At 39.1% G+C, this 21,385-nt stretch overlaps 1 protein-coding gene across 3 annotated transcripts in view; it reads right to left on the bottom strand.

Moving 5' to 3' along the window:
• LOC125233001 (homeobox protein homothorax) overlaps positions 1-21,385 on the bottom strand; it is a 430,647-nt gene that overhangs the window by 5,603 nt on the left and 403,659 nt on the right. For all 3 annotated transcript variants that reach the window (XM_048138864.1, XM_048138865.1, XM_048138867.1), the window contains one exon: positions 1,695-1,753. In XM_048138864.1, the coding sequence (XP_047994821.1) occupies positions 1,695-1,753 (59 nt within the window). The remainder of the gene's footprint in view (positions 1-1,694; positions 1,754-21,385) is intronic.

The following is a 21,385-nucleotide window of genomic DNA, read 5'->3' as shown; positions in this document are numbered from 1 at the left end:
AGACATTGAACCGGTAAACCGTAGTTCCTGCGCTGGGGACAACAGGAAGCAATAACGGAGCCCCCGAGGAGCCCGCAGCCCCGCACCAGGAAACTATGATTTAAGACGATAATCCTTGGCGAAGCCGCTGGACAATGCAATACAGCTAGATTAACGTAACGATCCAATTGTCTAATGTACCGAGGCATCAGAATTCTGGCGGCGATGCACTTTAAAACAGGCGTAGACATAAAACAGAGGCGAATTCTAAATTTCCCCGTCGGCGGATGTGGCCGCCGCCAAGTTTGCCGACGACCGAAAATGGAAAAACCGGAGGGTGGAAGGATAGATGGAAAATTGTTTTGGCAATGGACTAAAGAAAATGGCTACCGCATTTCCTGTGGTCAAGCCAAAAGGCGCTTTTCCAATCACTATATTATTCGGCGAGCGCGTTTATTATTCGCGCTGCGTGCGCCGCCCGAGCGCGATGTCTCAATCAATCGCTTTTTGTTTACGCCGCCATATGTCAATAATGTATTGTCTGAGACTCATCTTGAGCGAGAAGGTAGGTGGTGGCCGTTGGTTTATTAATAGGAGCCGGTAGGCGCGTGGCGAGCGGTCCGACGGGTGCCTACCGGGTGGCGCGCGGACAGGCCCCGTGTTTCAGCGGAACGGCGTTGGCTAATGAATTTATTATAAGGGCATAAATTGCTCTCTGATGCGACGCCATTACCGAGCCGGCCTGTAAATTACAATTCGTTCGAGCGCGGCCATCGCGTATTTCCGACCGATCGTTTATTGAGCTTTTCGCAAGGATTAAATTGTGTTGCTCTCTCATCACTCCCCGTTCCGCTCGGCTTATTGAAAACGTGCACTACGAATTAAAAGACGATGCGATTCACGAAATTACAGGCAGACAAAAAGGGAGAAAGATCTGTAATCCCGAATAGGCCCTCGAATACATCCACACATCTAGATAAAGGTACCGAGCGAGCATACATCGGCGATAGTCGCCGGAGGGGCGAGTGATGGATCGCCCGGGACGGGTCAACGAATTCGGACATTATTCTTTTTTACCCTTCTTGCGTTCCCGGCGTTCGCAAGAGTAAGCCCTTTTTCTGCGATGTCCTTTTTTTCCCGGGTAGAATTTTTGTCCCGAACATTCTATGGAGTGCGCGACCATTACAAAGTAAAAATAGAATTGGCCGTTTGTAATTCCATTCCGTATTGTGGGTAGCGACGGTTATAAAAGGTTCTCGTCATAAATTGAGCCCGTTCTTGTTTTATTTTCTTTTATTTTTGTAGCCGCGGTGTAGGTAGCGAGACTAGCAAGGCGAGCTACATACACTTATTTTGTTTAATCTAGTCATTATTTGAAGTGCGCAGCTGAGCCGGGCACAGGAGGGCATAACTCGGCGGCGGTCAGCGCTAAAAGCCGGGCAAGACGGCCGGCCCCGCGGGACTTACTCAGGTGCATGCGACTGCATACTGTATGAACCTCTCTGTGGTCAGCAAACTCAATTTTCGACTTCAAAGTCGTTTTCGAACGTGCGGCTTCCAATTTCAAACGCGAACGTAATGGCTATTGATGGGGGATTGGAATTATTGCCTTTGGAAAGGGTCAAACGTGCCACCCCTTATTCCTGAGAAGCATTGTGGTACATTTTAAATTGTAACCTAGTTTAAAGCTAATAGATGTACAAGAAAAATGTTACCTGCTCTATTTGATTGGTCTATCATTGGCTGCACTATCCTACGTCTCGCGTTGATGAACCTGAAACAAGAGAGAAAAACAGTTAATATATTGCACATGAATATGGTAAAAATAACGTTATTTGTAAAATAACGGTTAACATCACGAAAATATTTTACAACCGCACTTCATATAAGCATGAGAACATGTTTGAACTCATTCATTACCCAGCCCAATAGTTACAATATCGATCAATAATACTTCAGTAATACTGACAAAGACTACCCAAAGTTTAAATACTATTGGTGCAGAAAGAGCATCATAAGTGAATCATGAGTGTATAGTAATCAATTATCAGTGCAATATGTTCCGTGTCTGCTGAATAAGTAATCCGCTCGACCCCGGGCGGGTGCATTTCCAAATTAACTGTCATTATGAATTTTGCACGAGTTCCCAGATATTTCTGCGATTGCTTTGTGATTCGATTAGTTTTTCACGTAATTATTGTAATTACGTTGTGATTGATGAGAATTCAAACAGGTATGTATTGTATAAGTCAATATTTAGTAGTTTCTAGTATTGCAGATAAATGTCTACAACACTGTAAGTACCTAATTTTATAAAACTGGTTTTAGAAGATAATTATAGATCTCTAGGTAAATACTATTCGACCAATCAATTATTATTTATTTTATTTCTTTAGAATCCAAAATGTAACAAACTAGAATTTTCTATTTAAAAATTATTCAGTTCCGAGTTTAAACCGGTTAGCATAGCACACCAGTAGCTATAAACTTGAAAAACAGAAATGCAAGAATAAATAAATAGCAAACGATAGAATTCTGATAGAATATACATGAACGGCGTCATATTGCATTACAATAAAGGCAAGAAAACTCGGAAACCCAAAGCGATACCTCGTAATAAACATTAGAAATTATCTCCAATTTAAACTTTGTAACGAAATGGACAGCAGAAGGGCCACTATCCCCTCGTAATTACTTAGAGCGGAACACGCCGATGCGACTAATGTTTTGTTAATATCGAGATTAGTTCATTAACTCTTCATCCGGGGCCTGGAATTATATTCCATACAACATAAGACTAGAATACTACTAAAAACCAGTATAACATGACTGTACGATCTGTAAAATATAGTATGATCGTTGAGCTTCATTTACATTGGAGAAACGGAGGCTTGGAGCGATCTGTTTAAAGTGTACGGAATACCATCCCTGCACCCTTTCGCCATGTGTAGTGCGAATTCAAAATGGCGTAAGCATTACGCGTAGGTCTCGAATAATGGCGTTGTTCGACGGATGTAGGTTTTACGACGGTTGGGATCTGTTAAATCGTGCTTTGTTTTAATTTCGGCTTTTGTTTTGACTGGATTTTTTGATTATACATACATCGATGGAGCTGGATGAAATTTGCTTTATATTAAAAATAATTTAGGTTCCCATAGAGGCAACAATTGATTGTCGAACAGAATATTGGCTTGCGTACGTTTATAGTGCACAGCTAAGTCTACCGTTGCCTGGCCAGTTCTTTTACAATAATAAAAAAACATAGGTATACATCTATCTATACTAATGGGAGAAATGGCGCGTGTTTGATGAATATCGCTCGTCAAACAATATTAATGCGAGGTTTGAATACTCCTCATTGTTCCGAAAACAGCGACCAGCAATTTAATTTTAATCCCTTTTATCTCATAGATACACCACCCATAAAGAACGACTACAAAATGAAATAACAGATCTACAAACGCAACACAGAATTTACATTTGTATATTATTATTTTATTTGAAACATAATGGCCGACCCCCGATAACCAGGGCACATAAATCATAACAGATCTGGATTTGTTAATTTTGCCGGGGGGTTTAAAGCCAGGGTGTCAAATGGTCATAGCTGCATTGTCCGATGCACTCGTGCACATGCGTCATGATACATCTGTTTTCTATGCAAATGCTACTAATTGTAATGAGATTTAAGCATTACAGTGTCAAATACGACACCCTCGAATATGTCGCCATTACTCCACGCGTCGCGTAGACCCATTATTATTATTGTGAGATTTCCTTGGCTTTTCCTAAATAGGAAAAGTTAAAAAGGCAATTTGGTTCCTGGGACACGTCCGCCGCGCTCGCATCGCAACGCCTTCGCTCAGCGAAGAATAAAATTTAATTTCGACTAAGTTTTTGGATTTTAATTACCTGAAGGCAAATTAAATAACGAGCAGGGGCTGAGGAATTCCGTTAATTCTCAGTCGAGGGAGCGAGTAATTTAAAATTTATTGTTTCTTGAAGAATGTGTCACGTGGAGCGTTAGGTTTATTGCGCAAGGCTAACAAAGGTTGAATTAAGGCTGTCGCTCCAAATGTAATTATTGCACGCCCCCTTTCAAACAAACAATAGTGTAGTGCATGTACCGTTTTTCGTAGACATTACTTACGGGTTTTCACCGTTCGGCCGCTTGGGTGAGTAAACAGAGGGCAGGTGGGCGAAAGTGAGGTATTACCTAAGCAATAAATTCCGTTTTTCCCTAATTAAGCTTTAATTCCTTGCGAGTCGCCGCGCCCCGCGCTCCTCGGGGAGCTATACCTCACCTGAGCTAGTCTCCGTAGATTGAGTTTTTCTTTTTAAACCGTGTTTGTTTTTATCTTCCCATCCGATTACGAATTGTCAATAAAACCACTCCGATTCTGGTTTTACTACAGATAACTTAATCAATAATCATTGATCTCATAAATGTAAATTTTATACGTTCTGACTAATCTCAAACGGGCAACGGTGTTCCCTAACGTGCAACGGTATTGCTTAATGTTCTTAACGCCCAATTCAAATCATTTAAATTACAAACACGACCGGACCTGAAAGTTTTTATCTCCGGGACTCCGGGCAAATCCCGAATTCGTAATCCCGGGGACCAGGGTGACATAGCTTATCGCCGGTGGCCGCCGCCAAATGAAGGCATTAGTTTTCATAAAGCCGCCCAGAGATAGCCCTCGGTCACTCGCCCTTACTTCGCTCGTCGCTGCGCGCCTGGTATCTAAAGATTGATAAATTGACGCTAATATTAAGGATCCTTGGAATCTTCTTAAGGAATACAGAGATTGGGGCTGGGTAATGGAAAATAGTGGAATTAATCAAAATGTCTGAGAGCTTGAAAGTTTTCCTACTCCTCCTACATAAATATGAGGGGACAATCTTAAACAAATTGTGATAGTTCTTCAACCATGCATAAGGCATGTACTACGTCTTTGTAAGGAACTTTTGTAAGATAGCTTATAAAAAATATCAATAAGTGGGCATACAACATAACGAAGATTCATTGAATTTCCCTGCTAGTGTATACAGCTTATTATGTACAAGTTTATTATTTATGAAATCACCCTGTTCCTGAAAATATCTTTACGTAATACACTACGTATTCCCTTACTATCACATACGTACACAATATAAGTTATTCGGCAGAATGTAAACAAAATACAAGTGGTCCTAATTACGAGCACAACTACGTCACCCCGCGGGTCCCCATAACTCATTATTACCAAGTTGTTTTTCCTGGCGTGCCCGTGACGCCAAACTGCTTTAGTTTATACGTGTTACCTCACCTTACCGAGCGTTTGCCTCGGACCAACTGGTATAAACTGGGTACGTAGCCGAATCGCACAAACGCTCACGAAACGAAATGCTCGTAGATATCTATCTCTATCGCTCTTGCGTATTGGCGCGACAGAGACAGACTACCTTTCGCGGCGTTTCGTTTTCGTTTCGCGTCGGAGAAATGCCATTCGGCTACGGGGTCTGGGCTTGGTATATAACGTTGCGGCTGTTCTTTTTAACCGACGCATTTTTTTAAACAATACTTAATAACGTTATAACTAGTGTTTTCTGGAATAACGTTGCCGAGTGACATGTCGTGAAGAAAGTGTTTTTGGAATTTAGGGCGACACTGATAAAGTCGTTTTTTATCAAGGGTTCCTTCTTATGGATCCTTAATTACTCATTATGAGTCACCCACTCCTATAGCTAATTTTAATAGTTGATTATGTATGCGGTTTGTATACAAGCAAACACAACGCTTTACATGATATGTTTTGCGGCTAAACTGTTTTGAGTTTTGTGCCAAACCGAGTTTGCATTTAGCTTTTTCAAACTCCCAATTTATTGAATCCAGGAAATGTAATTTATATCCAAAACAACTTGTAAATGAATATCGTGGCGTAGAATACACAATGGGAGAGACAAAGCTGCGGAATCTCTCAGATTTGTTACCGTTTCTATAGGAATCTCGGTCCGTCAAAAGGGTGAATAATTCTGCACTTGACGGACTACAGGTAACCCTTATGTCTTAAGTGTAAGGTTGATGATTGGTTCAGTGGATCGGTACAAATGTTCGTGGGATCGAGTAAAGCCAGTCCGGACAGACGGACAGATCGCGTTTTGATATCCGGATATCTGCTGATGTAGTTGATATACTGATTCAGTGTTTATGGCTTTGGTCTCAGTTACTGAAAAAAGTACGTACCTATTTTGATATGTTCCCGGAAAACAATTGTCAATATTGTCATTCCATAATTAAATGAACTGTTTAGAAATGGGAATCGGTACTGGTATCGGTATTTTGGAGTGACATACATTTTACATTTCGTAATGTAACGTGATCCGTGACATGACTTGGGTCGAGTTGCTTTGACACGTTTTTATATGAAGCGATATGACATTAAAACAACTCAATCTAAGCAAGATATACATATATGTCATATAAAATGTCAGAAATATTTACATCTCAGTCGGTAAGTCCACATAACAAAACACCACACTAAAATTTTCCCAAAATTTGTCAAATATCTCACGTCACGAAAACTCGAGAAGAAAACAAAAGGCCAGTGAAACGATATCACGTACAAATTCATCTAATCCATACGTCCCTTGGTGGACAATAAATATTTTTCATGAAATCCAACGGTCGGGCGCCGCATAGAAACGGCCTCAAATCAGGCAATTATAGGTGCGACCAGTAAATACTATAACCGGGGGCAGAGATCGTGTGCGATAGATGGAGTGTGTGGAATGATTTGTGGTGGTCAGCGGTCAGCGTCAGTGTTTATCAGATTTAATAATGATAATAAAATGCACACTACAAAAATAGAATACATAATTGAAAACAGATACAAAGTGTGTAGTAGGTAACAACAGGCTGTCTTATCGCTAAAACAGCCGCCTCTTCCAGACAACCTTCAGACAGTCGAGTGGCGATCGGAGTGAAGTGATTTTGATCCTTGCATAAAATGTTAGAATGATGGCTTAAACATCTTTGCAGTGGCACAGCAACATAAACAAGAGCGCGATATTTCATTTTAGTTAGGTACTAACTAGGTTTGGCACCATAGAATTTTGGCATAATATAATTTTACAAACTAAATAAGTACTTAGATACAACTAAATTATATCATAAATTATATAAAAAAGAGTTTTATGAAGACAATTGGCCGGTGAGCTCTATATTTTCAAGTTTGCCGCCTTTTAGGGTTCCATAGCCAACTAGGAAACTTATATTTTCGCCTTGTCTGCCTATCGTATGAAATGTATGGAAATAATTAAAATTTTGTGAATGTCCGCTGTTGTTATGCCGTCATCGTAAAGAGCAGGCATTAATTAGTAACGACCTCGCGGTCAGTTATCTGAAGAGCGGTCTTTATAGTAACATTTGTGTTGCATCTAGAGGAGGTAGTCTATGAAATAGTATAACCAAGGGATCACAAGTAAAGGACGGTATAAGGATTGTTAGGATAACGCCTTGGGACTTCGTTATTCCATACAAACCTTCGCTGACAATTATTCTTATTAGTTTTGATAAAGCCACGCTATAAATTGTTATGACGGTATTTATTTCTGTTTTGTAAGTATACGTATGATTTTAGTAGATCCTGGAAAATGGAACATGTAGCCATAAAAAAAACATTGATTTAACTATATTTTGCCAGATTTAGCACTCGCAGTTACTTGTACACAAAGGTAATTGTCCATTGTCAAAAACATACTCATAACACATATTTCCATGCAAATACCTATCAGAAAAGGTTCTTTATTTATACGCATAAAAACTACTGACTACGAGATACCTACAAATATTTGTGGATAGGTGAAGTTTTTACAGTTTTATACAGTTCCGAGTACTCCCCAAAGTTATTAGAATAAAACTCGAAATCAGTTGCGTCCAACAATTAACAGAGTAACATGTGCTCCGTAACTATTTCGAGTGACTACGAGATGACTACGACTACTTCTGGATACTGAAGTCGAATAGTTCTATTGTTTATACTGTGACAAAATGTCAATTTCCTTCAAAACAAAATGACCAGCCACTGAGTTCTCCAAGTTATTAGAATAAAACTCGAAATCAGTTGCGTCCCAACAATGAACAGAGTAAAGCAGTTTTCACATTATACGATCCGATATCGGATGTCGGAAGAAATTCAATGGAAAAAATCCAAAATGGCGGCTGTAATGTATGGGATATCGATCCGATATCGGGATCGGATAATGTGAAAACGTACTAACATGTGCTCCGTAACTCATTTCGAGTGACTACGAGATGTATACTACTTCTGGATACTGAAGTCGAATACTATACTGTGACAAAATGTCAATTTCCTTCAAAACAAAATGACCAACCACAGTTCCGTTCTCCCCCTAGTTATTAGAATAAAACTCGAAATCAGTTGCGTCCAACAATTAACAGAGTAACATGTGCTCCGTAACTCATTTCGAGTGATGAGACCCCCGGAGGTCGGGGCCGGAACGGCGATATATTGCTCCCGGTAATTACGCGCCCGGATTAAGGAGCCTTGGACTTAAAATGAAGTATTTCCCGGTTGGTTATATATGGGGGCGATTTTTGCCTTCTGTGTTGAATTGTTACTCTGTTAGGTACAATCAAGAGTGAACAGGCATCTTCTGGGCGAGCGCACTCCTTCGTAGGCCTTTGGCTAGTCTGTCGCAAAGAGTACGCCCATTTATAATATTAAAAAAACAGCTAGGAATACAGACAAAGTGCCAATATGTATTAAACTACGGGAAATATAGTTCAGTATACATATTTTTGGCACTTTGTATTCACAGCTGTGTTGTTGACTGGACTAGTGTTTGTGTCGATAAGAAATATATACATGGAAAAGATTGTCTGAAATACGTTGAATAACGAAACGATAAACGTTAAGAGTAACGGTATTAAGTAACGGTTTTTACAATACACATATATTACATAGGTACGTTATATTTTTTTTTTGTGATTTGTCTTTTTGATGTTTACTTATGTCCTATAGTTTTCAAGAATAGGCACTTACACAATTTTAAAACTAAATTTTAACCAACAACTTAATTGATATTATCAGGCAGGCAATCATGGTCGCGCGATAAATGATATAACACCAGGGGCCCGTTTCTCGAAAGGTACAAGCCTTGTATTACAAGTGCGCGAACTGTCAAATCGTATGGGTTGTCATGGAAACACACTTGTAATACAAGGCTTGTACCTTTCGAGAAACGGGCCCCTGGCCGGCCCTTTCGCACTATTTGTAAGTGAGATAGGGACAGCCTGATGTTTTATCGTTTATCGCGCGACCATGCTATCGGTGCAAGTGATTTTATGTGTTACTATTACTCCAGAACTACATGTCAAAGTTTGTCTAAAACAAATAACTTAGCACTTTATTATCCATAGAGACATGGAAATTAATCCAACCTGGCGTGTAACAAATTAACGCTTGCCTAATTAGGTACTAGGGCGGCATAAACCGGCAGTAAATATCTTACAGTCGCAGATGGCGACGCCGGGGCCACGGAGTCGACGGAACCCTAGACCTCGACGATCAGTGTTGCTAGTTAACGTAATAGAAAATCTTTAAATTGGGCTGTAGAAACGCGAATTTGGTAATAACGAATTTTGGTGTTTTACTGAGGTTTGACCCTTTTCTTCCCGAGTGTTGATGAAGTCGACTGTGGGATATGGGTAAAATTATGACGTAGGCGAGAGGCTGGAAACCTGTCACAGCAATGTCATGATTTCGTTTTCTGTCAACTCAACCCCTTAGCTGTCAAGAGTGGCACTGAATCTTGAGTAGTTTCATGTGCTGTGTCTACGCCTTTGTGGAATACAGGCGTGATTGTATGTATGTATTAGATTTAAAAAAAAAACGTTATCGCAAAACCGTTTTTTTATGATGTGAGGCGATTGCACTCAATTAGTTTTAAAAGCGTTACCTAGGCGGCGGGAGGGGTCTATTTGAAACTCATCAGGAACGGAATTGCAGCTCAGAGAACCGGGCTATCTGGCTAATCCGGCAACATCGACAGTTTCGCGGCCCTCAGACAGGGTAGAACTCACAACATGCAATGGCATTGGCAGTAATAGGTCGACCGGGCGCCATATTGCGTTGATTGTTCACGTGCAGAGCGATTTTAAAACGTAACTTCGTCTAGTTTCTTTAGACTCGCGTGGAATTGTTTCTTAAATAACCCAGAAAACCGGGATAGCTGGCAACTCTGGCAACACCGACAGTTTCGCGGCCCTCGAAGACAGGGTCGAACTCACAACATGCAATAGCAGTAATAGGTCGACCCGGCACCATATTGCGTTGATTGGTGACGTGCAGGGCGATTTTATTTCCTATCAGAAGGGTTGAGGTGCGTGATATTTACGGCGCAACTGTTGCGAGCGAAATTGAGCTAATTTTCGTAGTAATTTGATTTAATTAGATCAGAGACGAGGTAGGAATGAACAAATTTTCATCGCGTAAATGGAACTTCTTATAAAGTTCTTGCACAGTGAGTTGCAAAAGTGCATGGCGAAATGGGAAATGGGAAAGCCGTGGACTATTTTAAGACTTCTAGGTTTAATTTTTAAATGTGTTATGCAGTGACATGTAGATATAAAATGCCATACGATAAATAATAATGGCGAAATTATTAATGAATTTGTTCATAATTTGTCTATGAAATTTAGCAGCTTACAGTACAGCAGATATATTAGTCATACCCAATTTATAAAGTAGCTAAGCCTAGTGAAAGGCAGCAATTTTGGCAGTCCCGTCGGTACAAGGTGTTCTTTTTAATGTCCCTTGACTTTTTCTATGAAATTTTGACATTTACTTAACCCCAATATTCGAATGAAAAAAAGCGATATAGGTACCAGTTAGCTTTGTTGAAATAAAAGAAATCAAAATAACACGTTGTATAAGTAACTATAGTGAAGACTTCGTAGATTACCAGTATTTATTATTAAGCCGTCTCTGATTAGATTTAGATGCAACCGCTAATGAAGGCGCTGGCGCCGCCTGGTGGTGGGCCTGAGAACTAATTTGCTGTGATGGATTGCAATGCAGTTGTCGACATATGTATGATATTCGTTATGTTATGACTTGGCCTATGATTTGATGTTATGGCATTCTCACACCTCTCATTGCGTGTTTCACATCTTTATTCAGTGGTATGAATGTAATATCATGTCGTCATCAAAAAAAAAAAATGATTTAAATGCCATTTTCGGTAAAATTATATTGAAAAGTTTTAGGTTTTAAGTATGTAGGATATTTTAAAAGTTGTCTTAGTGTCAGAATAACTGTTGAATTTCTAAGAAAGATCTTATGTCTTTTTTGCCTTTTTCAAGATTTTTAACAGACTCGAATACCAGTAAAATCGTATTGAAAACATAAGTAGTTCTCGAGATATTTAGGAATGTGACAGACTGACAGATGGACAGAGTCGCACCATAAGGGTTCCTTTTGTATCTTTTTGGTACGAAACCCTAATAAATACTATTTTGAAAAACATACTGCCCTTACTGGTTACAATTGTAAAATGCAAATGCACTTAATCGTGTCCCAAATCCAAATAAATTGAGAAAGGAAGGCGCGAAGCTCACACTGGGCCGCGTTCCATTTGTCACTTTAACGACACGGGATCAAAATTGGCCACCTGACATAGACAACGGATATCTTTATCTGTTTTTTTTTAATGTTATTTTTTTTATTTTGTAATGGCGTCCTCGCGTGTAAGCCACACGGGAATTAGCGGTGCGCGTAGCGTAATCGCCATGTCGCAATCGAAACTAACAATGCCGAAGCGCGCGTTTTTTGTTTTTCGCCCGGACGAGATAAGGCGGTTGATTGTACCGCGTTCCTAGTGTGAATCTTTGCTTTGGATTTAACGATGTCGTTCACATGCGATGTGTATTTGCATTACTTAGTAATCTTGGGAAATTGCGTTTCAACTTTATAGTAGCGCTTGGTTAAAAAGTTATTATAAACCTTTCGTGTCCGGTAAGCGGAATGTACACCGCTATTTGCATAGAAAGCTTTAGTTTTTTTACATTTGCATGTGAAACTTTCTTATATACGTTTTTCTACAATCCATGTGTTTGAATTTGAATGTATTGTTCGAGGCTGATGGAGTTAAATAAAGTGGGATATTTTATGTGTAGAAAACGGCAACCCTAAGTAAGAAAGTAAGTAATTTATAACGTCCCTTGGTAAGAATGCTTCAGATAAACAAGGTGATCGAAGACGCTCTCAGTTGTATCGCGCGATATCATGACGCCGACGCCGTTTTAAAACATACATTATTTTAATGGAGCCGGTGACGACGACACCAGATAAATAGTTTATTTTAATTATTACTAATCACCCGTCTTTGAAGCACGACAGATTACGGAATAACATATGATTTATTTATTGCAATATCCAGACCTTATGATGTGCGGGACAGTTGCCCAATTCCTTATTTCTGGTAGATTTAGATGTAACATGTTTATTAACGTGTGTCTCCTTGGGCGTTCTAATTGCTGGTGAAATATAGCATTCACCGGCATCAGCAAACTAGACTAATGACCGTCGTCGGTGACGCGAGATGCGGCGATAGCGGCTGACAACCCTGTCGACGACATAAATCATATGGCAATTAAGCTTTTTAAACGACTCACAGATTTACGACAATTTCCAAACGATTTATTAAACAAGTAATTAAACTGAAATGAAAATGGAACTCACTTTTACTTTTAAAAACAAAACTGAAATACACCGATGAATTTTAAACGTGGAACTGAAGTTCGAACGGTTCTTTTTCTAAAATCGGAACGTGACTGAAATGAAATTGGAATGCACTTGTTTTCCTTTATAATTTGAAAACGAGCGCGGAAAGCGAGCTCGAAATCATAACGAATAGATTTCTCCGCTCGATAGCTGTATCGCGCGAGACAAAAGCGACTATAAATAAAAGGATGGTTAAAATTTTAAGGGCCGGTCGGGTTCAGGCGCGCCATTAGAGGCCCTTAGCGGACGTAACGAATGTGTCTCTGGGCTCGAGATACCAGCACAGATCGGACAATTGTTACCGGCCAGCGTGAAATCCGCCATAACGACTTATAAAAGAAAACCGATTTGATTTCAGAACGTATGAATGGAGCCGCGTTGATCGGAGCGGGTGAATCGACTTGATTCGCGATTCACATCCATTGGGATGTCATGTATGTATATTAAATAAATTAGTTGTATAATACGCTTGGGGTTTTTTTTAATAATCTTTATTTATATAAACTACTTTTCTCTGCACCTTATATTAAGTTTGGCTTTCCGTTTCACGCTTGTCTGATAAGGTGATATATTAAATATATATACTTAAAAGTAAATAAAAAACTTCGAACGGATCGCCGCTGCGGCTCTTTATGTAGATAAGTCTAATGCGATCGGAGCTGCGACCGGATGGCTTATTATGACAATTTTATTGCCGAATATTTAATTAAATGTTAATCTTGACACTTATTAATTGTTTTACTATTTTATAAGGTTTTAACGACAAAAATACCGAGCCTCATCTCCATTATAAGAAGCGATTGCCAACCAGTTCCGTGTGACAGGTGATGGCGTTTAAGTAATCGTCGTCTATAAATCAGTTGCGCTTAGAAACGTGTAAAGTTTGAACATTTTTATGGCGTCATGTAGCTCGTGTGAAGTCGATGACGTTTACGTCTGGGAATACAGACGTGTAAAAATGTGAGCATGACTTTATTGGTTTGCAGCCAGGTTTGTTTGCAGTCTGTGCGTCAATGTGCGTACGTCTGTGCAGTAACGGAACGCAGCAGACGCGGCCTCGCGTCTTCCTGTCACAATTAATTTTCGGGCGTGAAAATTGGCGCGAAAACTGTCGCTGCCGGGGCGCGGGGGGCGCGCGGGCGGCGCGGGGCAGCGCCACCACGACTGGAATTTTAATTACGCACTCGTATTCCGAATACCAATGTCGTCTTGTTTAAATTAAATATAAATTATTCGCTCCTAGGCCCCGCTGCACTCCTGGTATTGTACGAATTGCGAAACGCTGAATAAACCGGTTTAATTAATAATTTGCTCAGCGATTTTAATAACGACCTGTCGTTTGCTAAAAATTAATGTCACCCACAAGATTCAAATCACATTACTCATTGCTTTACATACAAAATAGGAGCGATTACCGCGGATGGGAATTCCGAGCATAATTAGATGAGACGTGTGCACTTCTTGTGGTGTTTAACAAACTTTGATAAAAAGATTAAGTATGACAGTTTGAAATATAGCCACCGCAGTAAGAAAAAATAACAGTGCAAAAGTTTGTCGGGCGGAGCGGAGTCTCCATTGTTGGCAACTACGCCGAGTTAATTTTGTAGGAAAGAAACAAGGCGAGGCGCAGGTGTTCCGCCGCCCCCGTTGTATTAATTTGAGCGTCCCGTCTAATACCTACGTATGATTGCGTTACAACAGGCGCAGCTGAATTTATAAGCAAAGTTGCACGCGTCTGTTGCCCGTAGCTCTGTGCAGATTATGATGTCTCCCGTGACAACTTGGAACGCACCCATTACGCCGCTAGTTCATTCCGCCATTACTGAACGCGTCTTTAATTGTAAATTATTGCCTCTCGGCGGCGGGCATTAACATAATTGTTTCAAAAGAATAAGTAAACGATCTACTACAGATCGTAGTAAAGATATTTCGAGTAATTAAGAAGTATATTTGCATAGTGATGCGGTCGGCGCTGTGTGACATTTTCCTGATTCGCCATTTTGTTTTTTATCTCTGTGCCGGTTATCATCTTCTTAGAACTGAAATATAGGGGCGTTCATTAACTAGCGGTAATGTTGTTTTTATCTCTCGCATCTCGATTCCGGTTTACAAGAGAATAATTATGAAACACATCAAACGCCTAAGCACACATTCTTGGTCGTTAAAATCCTAATTATCATTTTGGAAGTGGTAAGTATTCGTTTATTACATGTAGTACTACACTAGTTCGTGTGCTCGGATTTGATAGTCAATTTTAATTGGAGCATCCTTGGTTTTATAAAGTTTATAACAATTTTATTAGGTGATTCACTCTGGCAAGTACTTTTTAGGTTACTAATAGATGCCTTCGTTAATTAGTTAAAACATAATTACTCACAAATAGGTTTTTTTACACATGTAATTGTTTCCGGTCGGTACCAGGGTGTAAGAAGCGTAAAGAGCGCAACAGTAAAGCGTAAGCGCAACCATAGAGATTACAAGTTAAGTTTTCCGATCACAACACCACAGACAAAGGTTTAAATTACCCACGGGTGGATTGGCAGACGGATCCACCCTTTGACAGTGCGCGGGGTGACAAATTGTCTGTTATTTCGCTATCTACCATGAAATAACACTTGCATTCATTACACAAACTTTTGATTATATTAACTTTGGGATCCTGTCTAATCTCTTAGAGCACATTAATGCGATTATGTAATCATGAAACATTATTCTTTGCAGGAGAATAAAAAAAATGTATGCCATAGATAAGATTATTTGAAAGTAAACTTTTAGATACTAAAATGTAGGTACGTTATAAAGTTGTCTAAGGTTACGGCAATGGAAAAAAATATGTACCATAGATAAGATTATTTCGCAAGTGAACTTTTAGGTACTAAAATGTACATTAAAAAGTTAATTAAGGGCAGGCAAAGTTTAAACCGTTGGAGAGTCTAAACAAGCGGCGGCCATAACTCAAACCGGAGGCCTTAGGAGGCCGTTGATAAGAAAGTTTCATTACCCGAATGTTGAATTTAAAACCGGGCTTAATCAAGTTTATGGGAATTATGGGGCTTATCCGAAATCAAGCGCCACCTGTGTGCTTAGGGCTGGTTCTGTTTGCCATTTGATCTGGTTTTCATCTCAATTTGTTGAGAAAAGTTCTGTTTCTGAAATTCAGAAAAATCAAATGTCATAAACAATGACCACTGATGAATTGTGAAAATCTGAAAGTCTATAAACATAATGCCAGAAATTGACACATTTCTAATTAAGTACCTACCCAAATTGAAAACTACAGAAGTTAAAAAATCGGCTTTAGGCTTTTTTGCTATAACATTGTAACTGAAAATTACATTGTTTTCTCGAAATAAACATAAACATAAGCATTTACGAACATTTTCGAATTTTTCCAACACATTTTCAACAGCTGTTTTGAAATGATTCATGATTGATGCCGACTGTACAAGGTCGCGTCAAAACCAGATGGTTTTCCATATCAAATTGTAAGACAGAATAGGCCACTTGTGTGCTTAGGGCATTTCGTTTGTATTGGATATTAGATTTGGCTCGGGATTAAATTATGGCTTGTAATTAGAACGGGTGGAAAGCGCAAGTTTGCTTTCATCTTTACCTGAATTTGCTAACGGGTTGCAGGGAAAATGGGTGTTTAAATTATCCTTTGGGTTTTCCGATTATAACATTGACAAAAAACTAAGTCTAAAGTCAAAGTATGAAGGAATTTGTATTTACGTTTGGTTTCGTAGATATTACTTCAGTTTTCAAAATAATTCCGCTTTCGAGGTTATTTATAAACACATTTATTGACACACTTATAGTGAATTAAACGCTGAAGTCTCTGTCTCACTAAATTAAGTGTGTGTTGTGGTATTTTGTTGTTAAAGTTTTATAACACTATGACGTTTACTGAAAACTGTCACAGCCTGTGGTGTAAAAACCGCTTGGTTCGACTAGTTTGTTGCTTTTTCAACCATCCGATTCGGCCATCCCAAAGCCCAATTCCAAATTCAAAGGTCTGGTTTAACTATAGATTAAACCGGAGATTAAACGTATCTGCGAGTATGTTTGTTTGTTTCGTTAACTAAGTCGTTTTCTGTTCGCCGACAGAGCGCCAGCCTTCCCTAACCCCTTCAGTTTGATAAATGGCCAATTACAGCGGGCCGCCCCGTCCCTTCTGTTAGCTTGTTGCCTATTTTGAATTGCTTTTGCTTTTTCGTTTAGATTAATATCTAAATAGGATAGATACGGATCCCGTTTAGGTATATATTTACGTTTAAAAACGTAAATTTTCGGCTCAAAGCCGCCCTTTTGTCCGCCTTTTTCGCGCGGCTTTGTTTTAAAGTCTTAATGCGCATCTTTGTTCTGTCTTGCCATGTAATACTTCTTTGTTTTGAGTTAATGCAGGTTGCTTATGAAATCCTGGTAGATTAAAGTTTTCAGGTCGAAAAATACGACGACTTTCGCAGCGAAAACAATGACTTACCAATAAAAGTTACAGTTTAAAAAAAATATTTTTCTACTCCCGTGTTGTTATTCGTCATTTACCGTGTCGTGCATAGATCGTTAAAACCCTACATAAAAGATGCCCGCCCCCGGCCGGCGCCCCGCGCACCCACGCATACGATATAGCTCTTACAGCATAGTGAGGTAGCCTTTAAGGGATATAGCGGGCCGCGGGGCGCCGGCCGGGGTCGGGCGGCGGCGCGGGGGAGTGCGAGCGACAGGGTGAGTGCAGAAACATTGCAGAGGACAAGTCAAAATACTTATAGGAAACAGTGCGAATTTCACGAAAGTTATTCTAGAAAACTATTCAAAAGTAAGTGCATGGTCGTAGAAAAAGTATTGTATGCAACGGTGTTTAACTGAGTCAAAAAATACTCGTGGCGTCTTAATAACAATTTTCGTCTTCGCCTCAAATTGTTACCCACGCCACTCGTCTTTTTTGACCTCCTTTAAACGCCTGTTGCATAAAATACTATAGTACGTTCGATTTAATTCAAAGTGAAACTTTTTAAAAATTTAAAGGCTCAGGTGTTAAACATTCGTAAATTCTTAATTCCCGTCATTAGATGATAAGGGTGCGGTACCGACCCTCTGTTTATTTTTCCTGTATTCAAATTCGAGAGTGGGCATAATTGCACAAGACTTAAGCCTATTTAATTTTTTTATCTCGGCAAAGCCGATGCGGCTCATTTGACCGCGAGTCTATGTTCATTTATTTAAATTGTCTATGGTTTATTTTTATCTGGATGGTGATAAGCAATAATGTGTCAACCCACACGCCAACCATTTTGAGAAAATGGCGTCTAAAGATTTTTTCTCATTTTTTTGTGTTTCTCTTAAAAAAAATTGTTTTTTATATAGATTGTTGTGTTTTTCAGCTATAATACGTTCAGTAGTAGTGATTATTGTAGCTTAATTTCAAAACAAACTTCAATTTGACGAAATAATGCCCTTTTCTTTTATTGCGAATTGTTCGACGACGTCAAACATTTTCAAGACTGTGTTATGATACTTAACCCACTTTTGCTAATTGTTTAAAAATATCTATGAGTCTTAAATAAACATGTTAAAGCACATAAATTGTTATTGTAAAATACTCTACCTATGCATATGTTTAACTTTATAAGTGTTAAGTAACATATCAGTCATGGTCACTTATGTTATTAGGTATAAATAATAAAATAATAATAAATATTATAGGACATTCTTACACAGATTGACTGAGACCCACGGTAAGCTCAAGAAGGCTTGTGTTGTGGGTACTTAGACAACGATATATATAATATATAAATACTTATATACATAGAAAACATCCATGACTCAGGAACAAATATCTGTGCTCATCACACAAATAAATGCCCTTACCGGGATTCGAACCCGGGACCGCGGCGTAGCAGGCAGGGTCACTACCGACTGCGCCAGACCGGTCGTCATGTAGGAATCAATACATTATTTATTAATCAAACCTTTTAATGATTTTTCTACTCCCGAACTGTTATTCGTCATTTACAGGATTGTGCGTATCGAAAAAACTGAAAACGCATTGTTTGGTTCTGTAATCATGGCAACGCATTGCATTAACGATACTGCGTGCGTGCGCGGGAAGGCTTTGGGCAGCTGAGCTGACAGTGCAAACCTTTGCAATACAGGAAACAGTGTGAATTTCGCGAGAATTATTTAAAAAAACTATTAAAAACTAAGTGCATGGTCGTTGTAAAAGTATTGTATGCAATGGTGTTTAACTGACTCCAAAATACTCGTGGAAAGTACGCCACTCATATTTCTTGACCTCCTTTAAACGCCTGTTGAATAAAATACTATAAATTAACTATTAGAGTAATGATCATTTCTAGACACATATTTAAATTATCTGTGCTTTTTCAACAAAAAATCGTTACAAAAACCAAATAATCATCTTTAAAAAAAAAACAAACTACTTATCTAAAATATACAACAAATTTTTTTACGCTAAGAAATAGACTAAGTCATTTAAATTATGAATAACGCTCCGTCTTGCGTGAGCGACGGGCGACGCGACGCGACGCGACGCGATGCGACGCGATGCGACGGCGATGGCTCAAGGTCATCGCGTATCCATCGCGCAAAACTTCGGCACTAGCATTTTGGTGATTAGAATCACAAGATTCGCCGTCTTTCACAATGTGCAAATGGTCTAGCGGGTTTGACTTCTAGGTGGAATCGTTTGCGCCATGGGTGTCGTGAGTTCGAATCTCGGCTCACGCAATCTTTTTGCATTTTTATTTACTTTTTTCTTTTATTTTCTACTAGCTTTTGCCCGCGGCTTCTCTTGAAAGACGGACAAACAAACAGACACACACACACTTTCCAGTTTAATCAGTATGGATTATTTGATTTTGTTTACCTGCTTATTTCTTTCTCTAAGATTCTACTTTCTTATTTTTTTTTAAGAACTCCGGGTTTTATACTAACAAGGAAAGTTTTAAGTAGCACACAATAATACTGCATTTTGTTTTTATTAACTTAATGTTTATTTTAATCCATACTAATATTATAAACGGGAAAGTGTGTGTGTGTCTATTTATTTGTCCGTCCTTCACGGCAAAACTGAGCGACGAATTAACGTATACTATTTACTTATAACGAATGCTATTTCTATTTACTTAATGTTGAAATGAAAAAATGTCATACAGTGTAACCCAGTGTTTTTTAATGCTGCCATCTAGTGTCGACTGGCATAACCACTACACTAAGAGCCCTTATTCCTTAGAGCGTTCATCAATTTCGTGAAATAGCCATTGATAGATGGCGTTGGCGCTCGGTACGCGAGCCACCGGTAACGCAACACACAGGCAAGAATGATCTTGATAGTTTTGAATTTAATTGCTAGTATCAATTCTTTTGGTTTCATGTGTTAACTTTTTTGTAAAGTTTACAAGAGATAAGAATATATTATTATTATATGGTATCTACTAATTGTAAGTAACTTAAAATAAACAGTTTCAAAGAGCTGAGCTGTGTGCATAAAATTACGTGTTATTGGCCCGGCTAATGAGATCAAACATGGTCGAGTTACGATAAGTAGAATAGCAGTTCTGTTATTCATTTCCTGACTCGATCATGTCACCTTGGACATCATCGAGATCGACGCTGCTCATCAGCCCAAATGTAATAAGCCCAAACATAGTGGAGTTATTATGAGTAAAATAGCAGTTTTGTTGACCATATCCTGACTCCACCATGAAAACCAGAACCTCATCCTGGGGGCCGGTTTTTGAATCTCACATATGGGATTTGTCACTAAAATACCGGTTGAAAACAGTGAATTGCTTAGTATTTTCAGTGACAATTTTCTGAATTCGAACGCGTGAGACTCAAAAATCGGTCCCCTGGTCCCGAAATATAATAATAATTCAAACTCTCATCAGATTTCAAGTAAAGTTTCTTGGATAAAATTGCATGTGTAAAAATCAGGCGGACCGTATGCCTGTTTGCCACCAATAGGATCAAGATTTGTTTAGTCGCAGTACCTATACAGCACTTCTCAGAACTATCTAGCTGCTTACGCTTACGAGAGCACGGTGCGCCGGACTATCGAACGTAGGTCCACTGTCTATGAGCGCTGGGCGCAGACTGAACTGAGCAGTGAGCGGGCCCGTGTCAGTCAGCAGTGTATTTTATTCGAATTTTATGTGCTTTAAAATAGTACATTACGATACAAGTGCGTAAAAAAGGAAGTTCGAAACGAGTGGCGATAAATTAAAACACGACCGAAGGGAGTGTTTTAAATCGACACGAGTTACGAATTTCCTTTTCGCACGTGTATCGTACGACGTTTTTCAGTACAGATGAGCCTCCGAAGTTTCGACCTGGCATATAATGAACCACTTCTCGCACTAGTGCGTAAAAAAAACACCATCTGTACTGAAAAATATCTATCGACACAAAGGTATGACTTATATGTATTTTTTTTTATATGGCAACAAGAAGTTCTGGTTTAGGATAATATTATTATTTAAGAGTTACAATAAATGCAGGAATCGCAGGAATTACAATGAACGCCCCTTAAAGAGTAGTCTAATTATATTTTTTTTGTATGGGTACCTTTCCTTGTTAGTATAAAAGCCGGAGTT

This window comes from Leguminivora glycinivorella, chromosome 13 (genome assembly GCF_023078275.1).
Source record: "Leguminivora glycinivorella isolate SPB_JAAS2020 chromosome 13, LegGlyc_1.1, whole genome shotgun sequence".
Taxonomy (NCBI): Eukaryota; Metazoa; Arthropoda; class Insecta; order Lepidoptera; family Tortricidae; genus Leguminivora; species Leguminivora glycinivorella.
The sequence above is the reverse complement of the archived record's forward strand: the minus strand, read 5'-3'. Positions and strand labels throughout refer to the sequence as shown.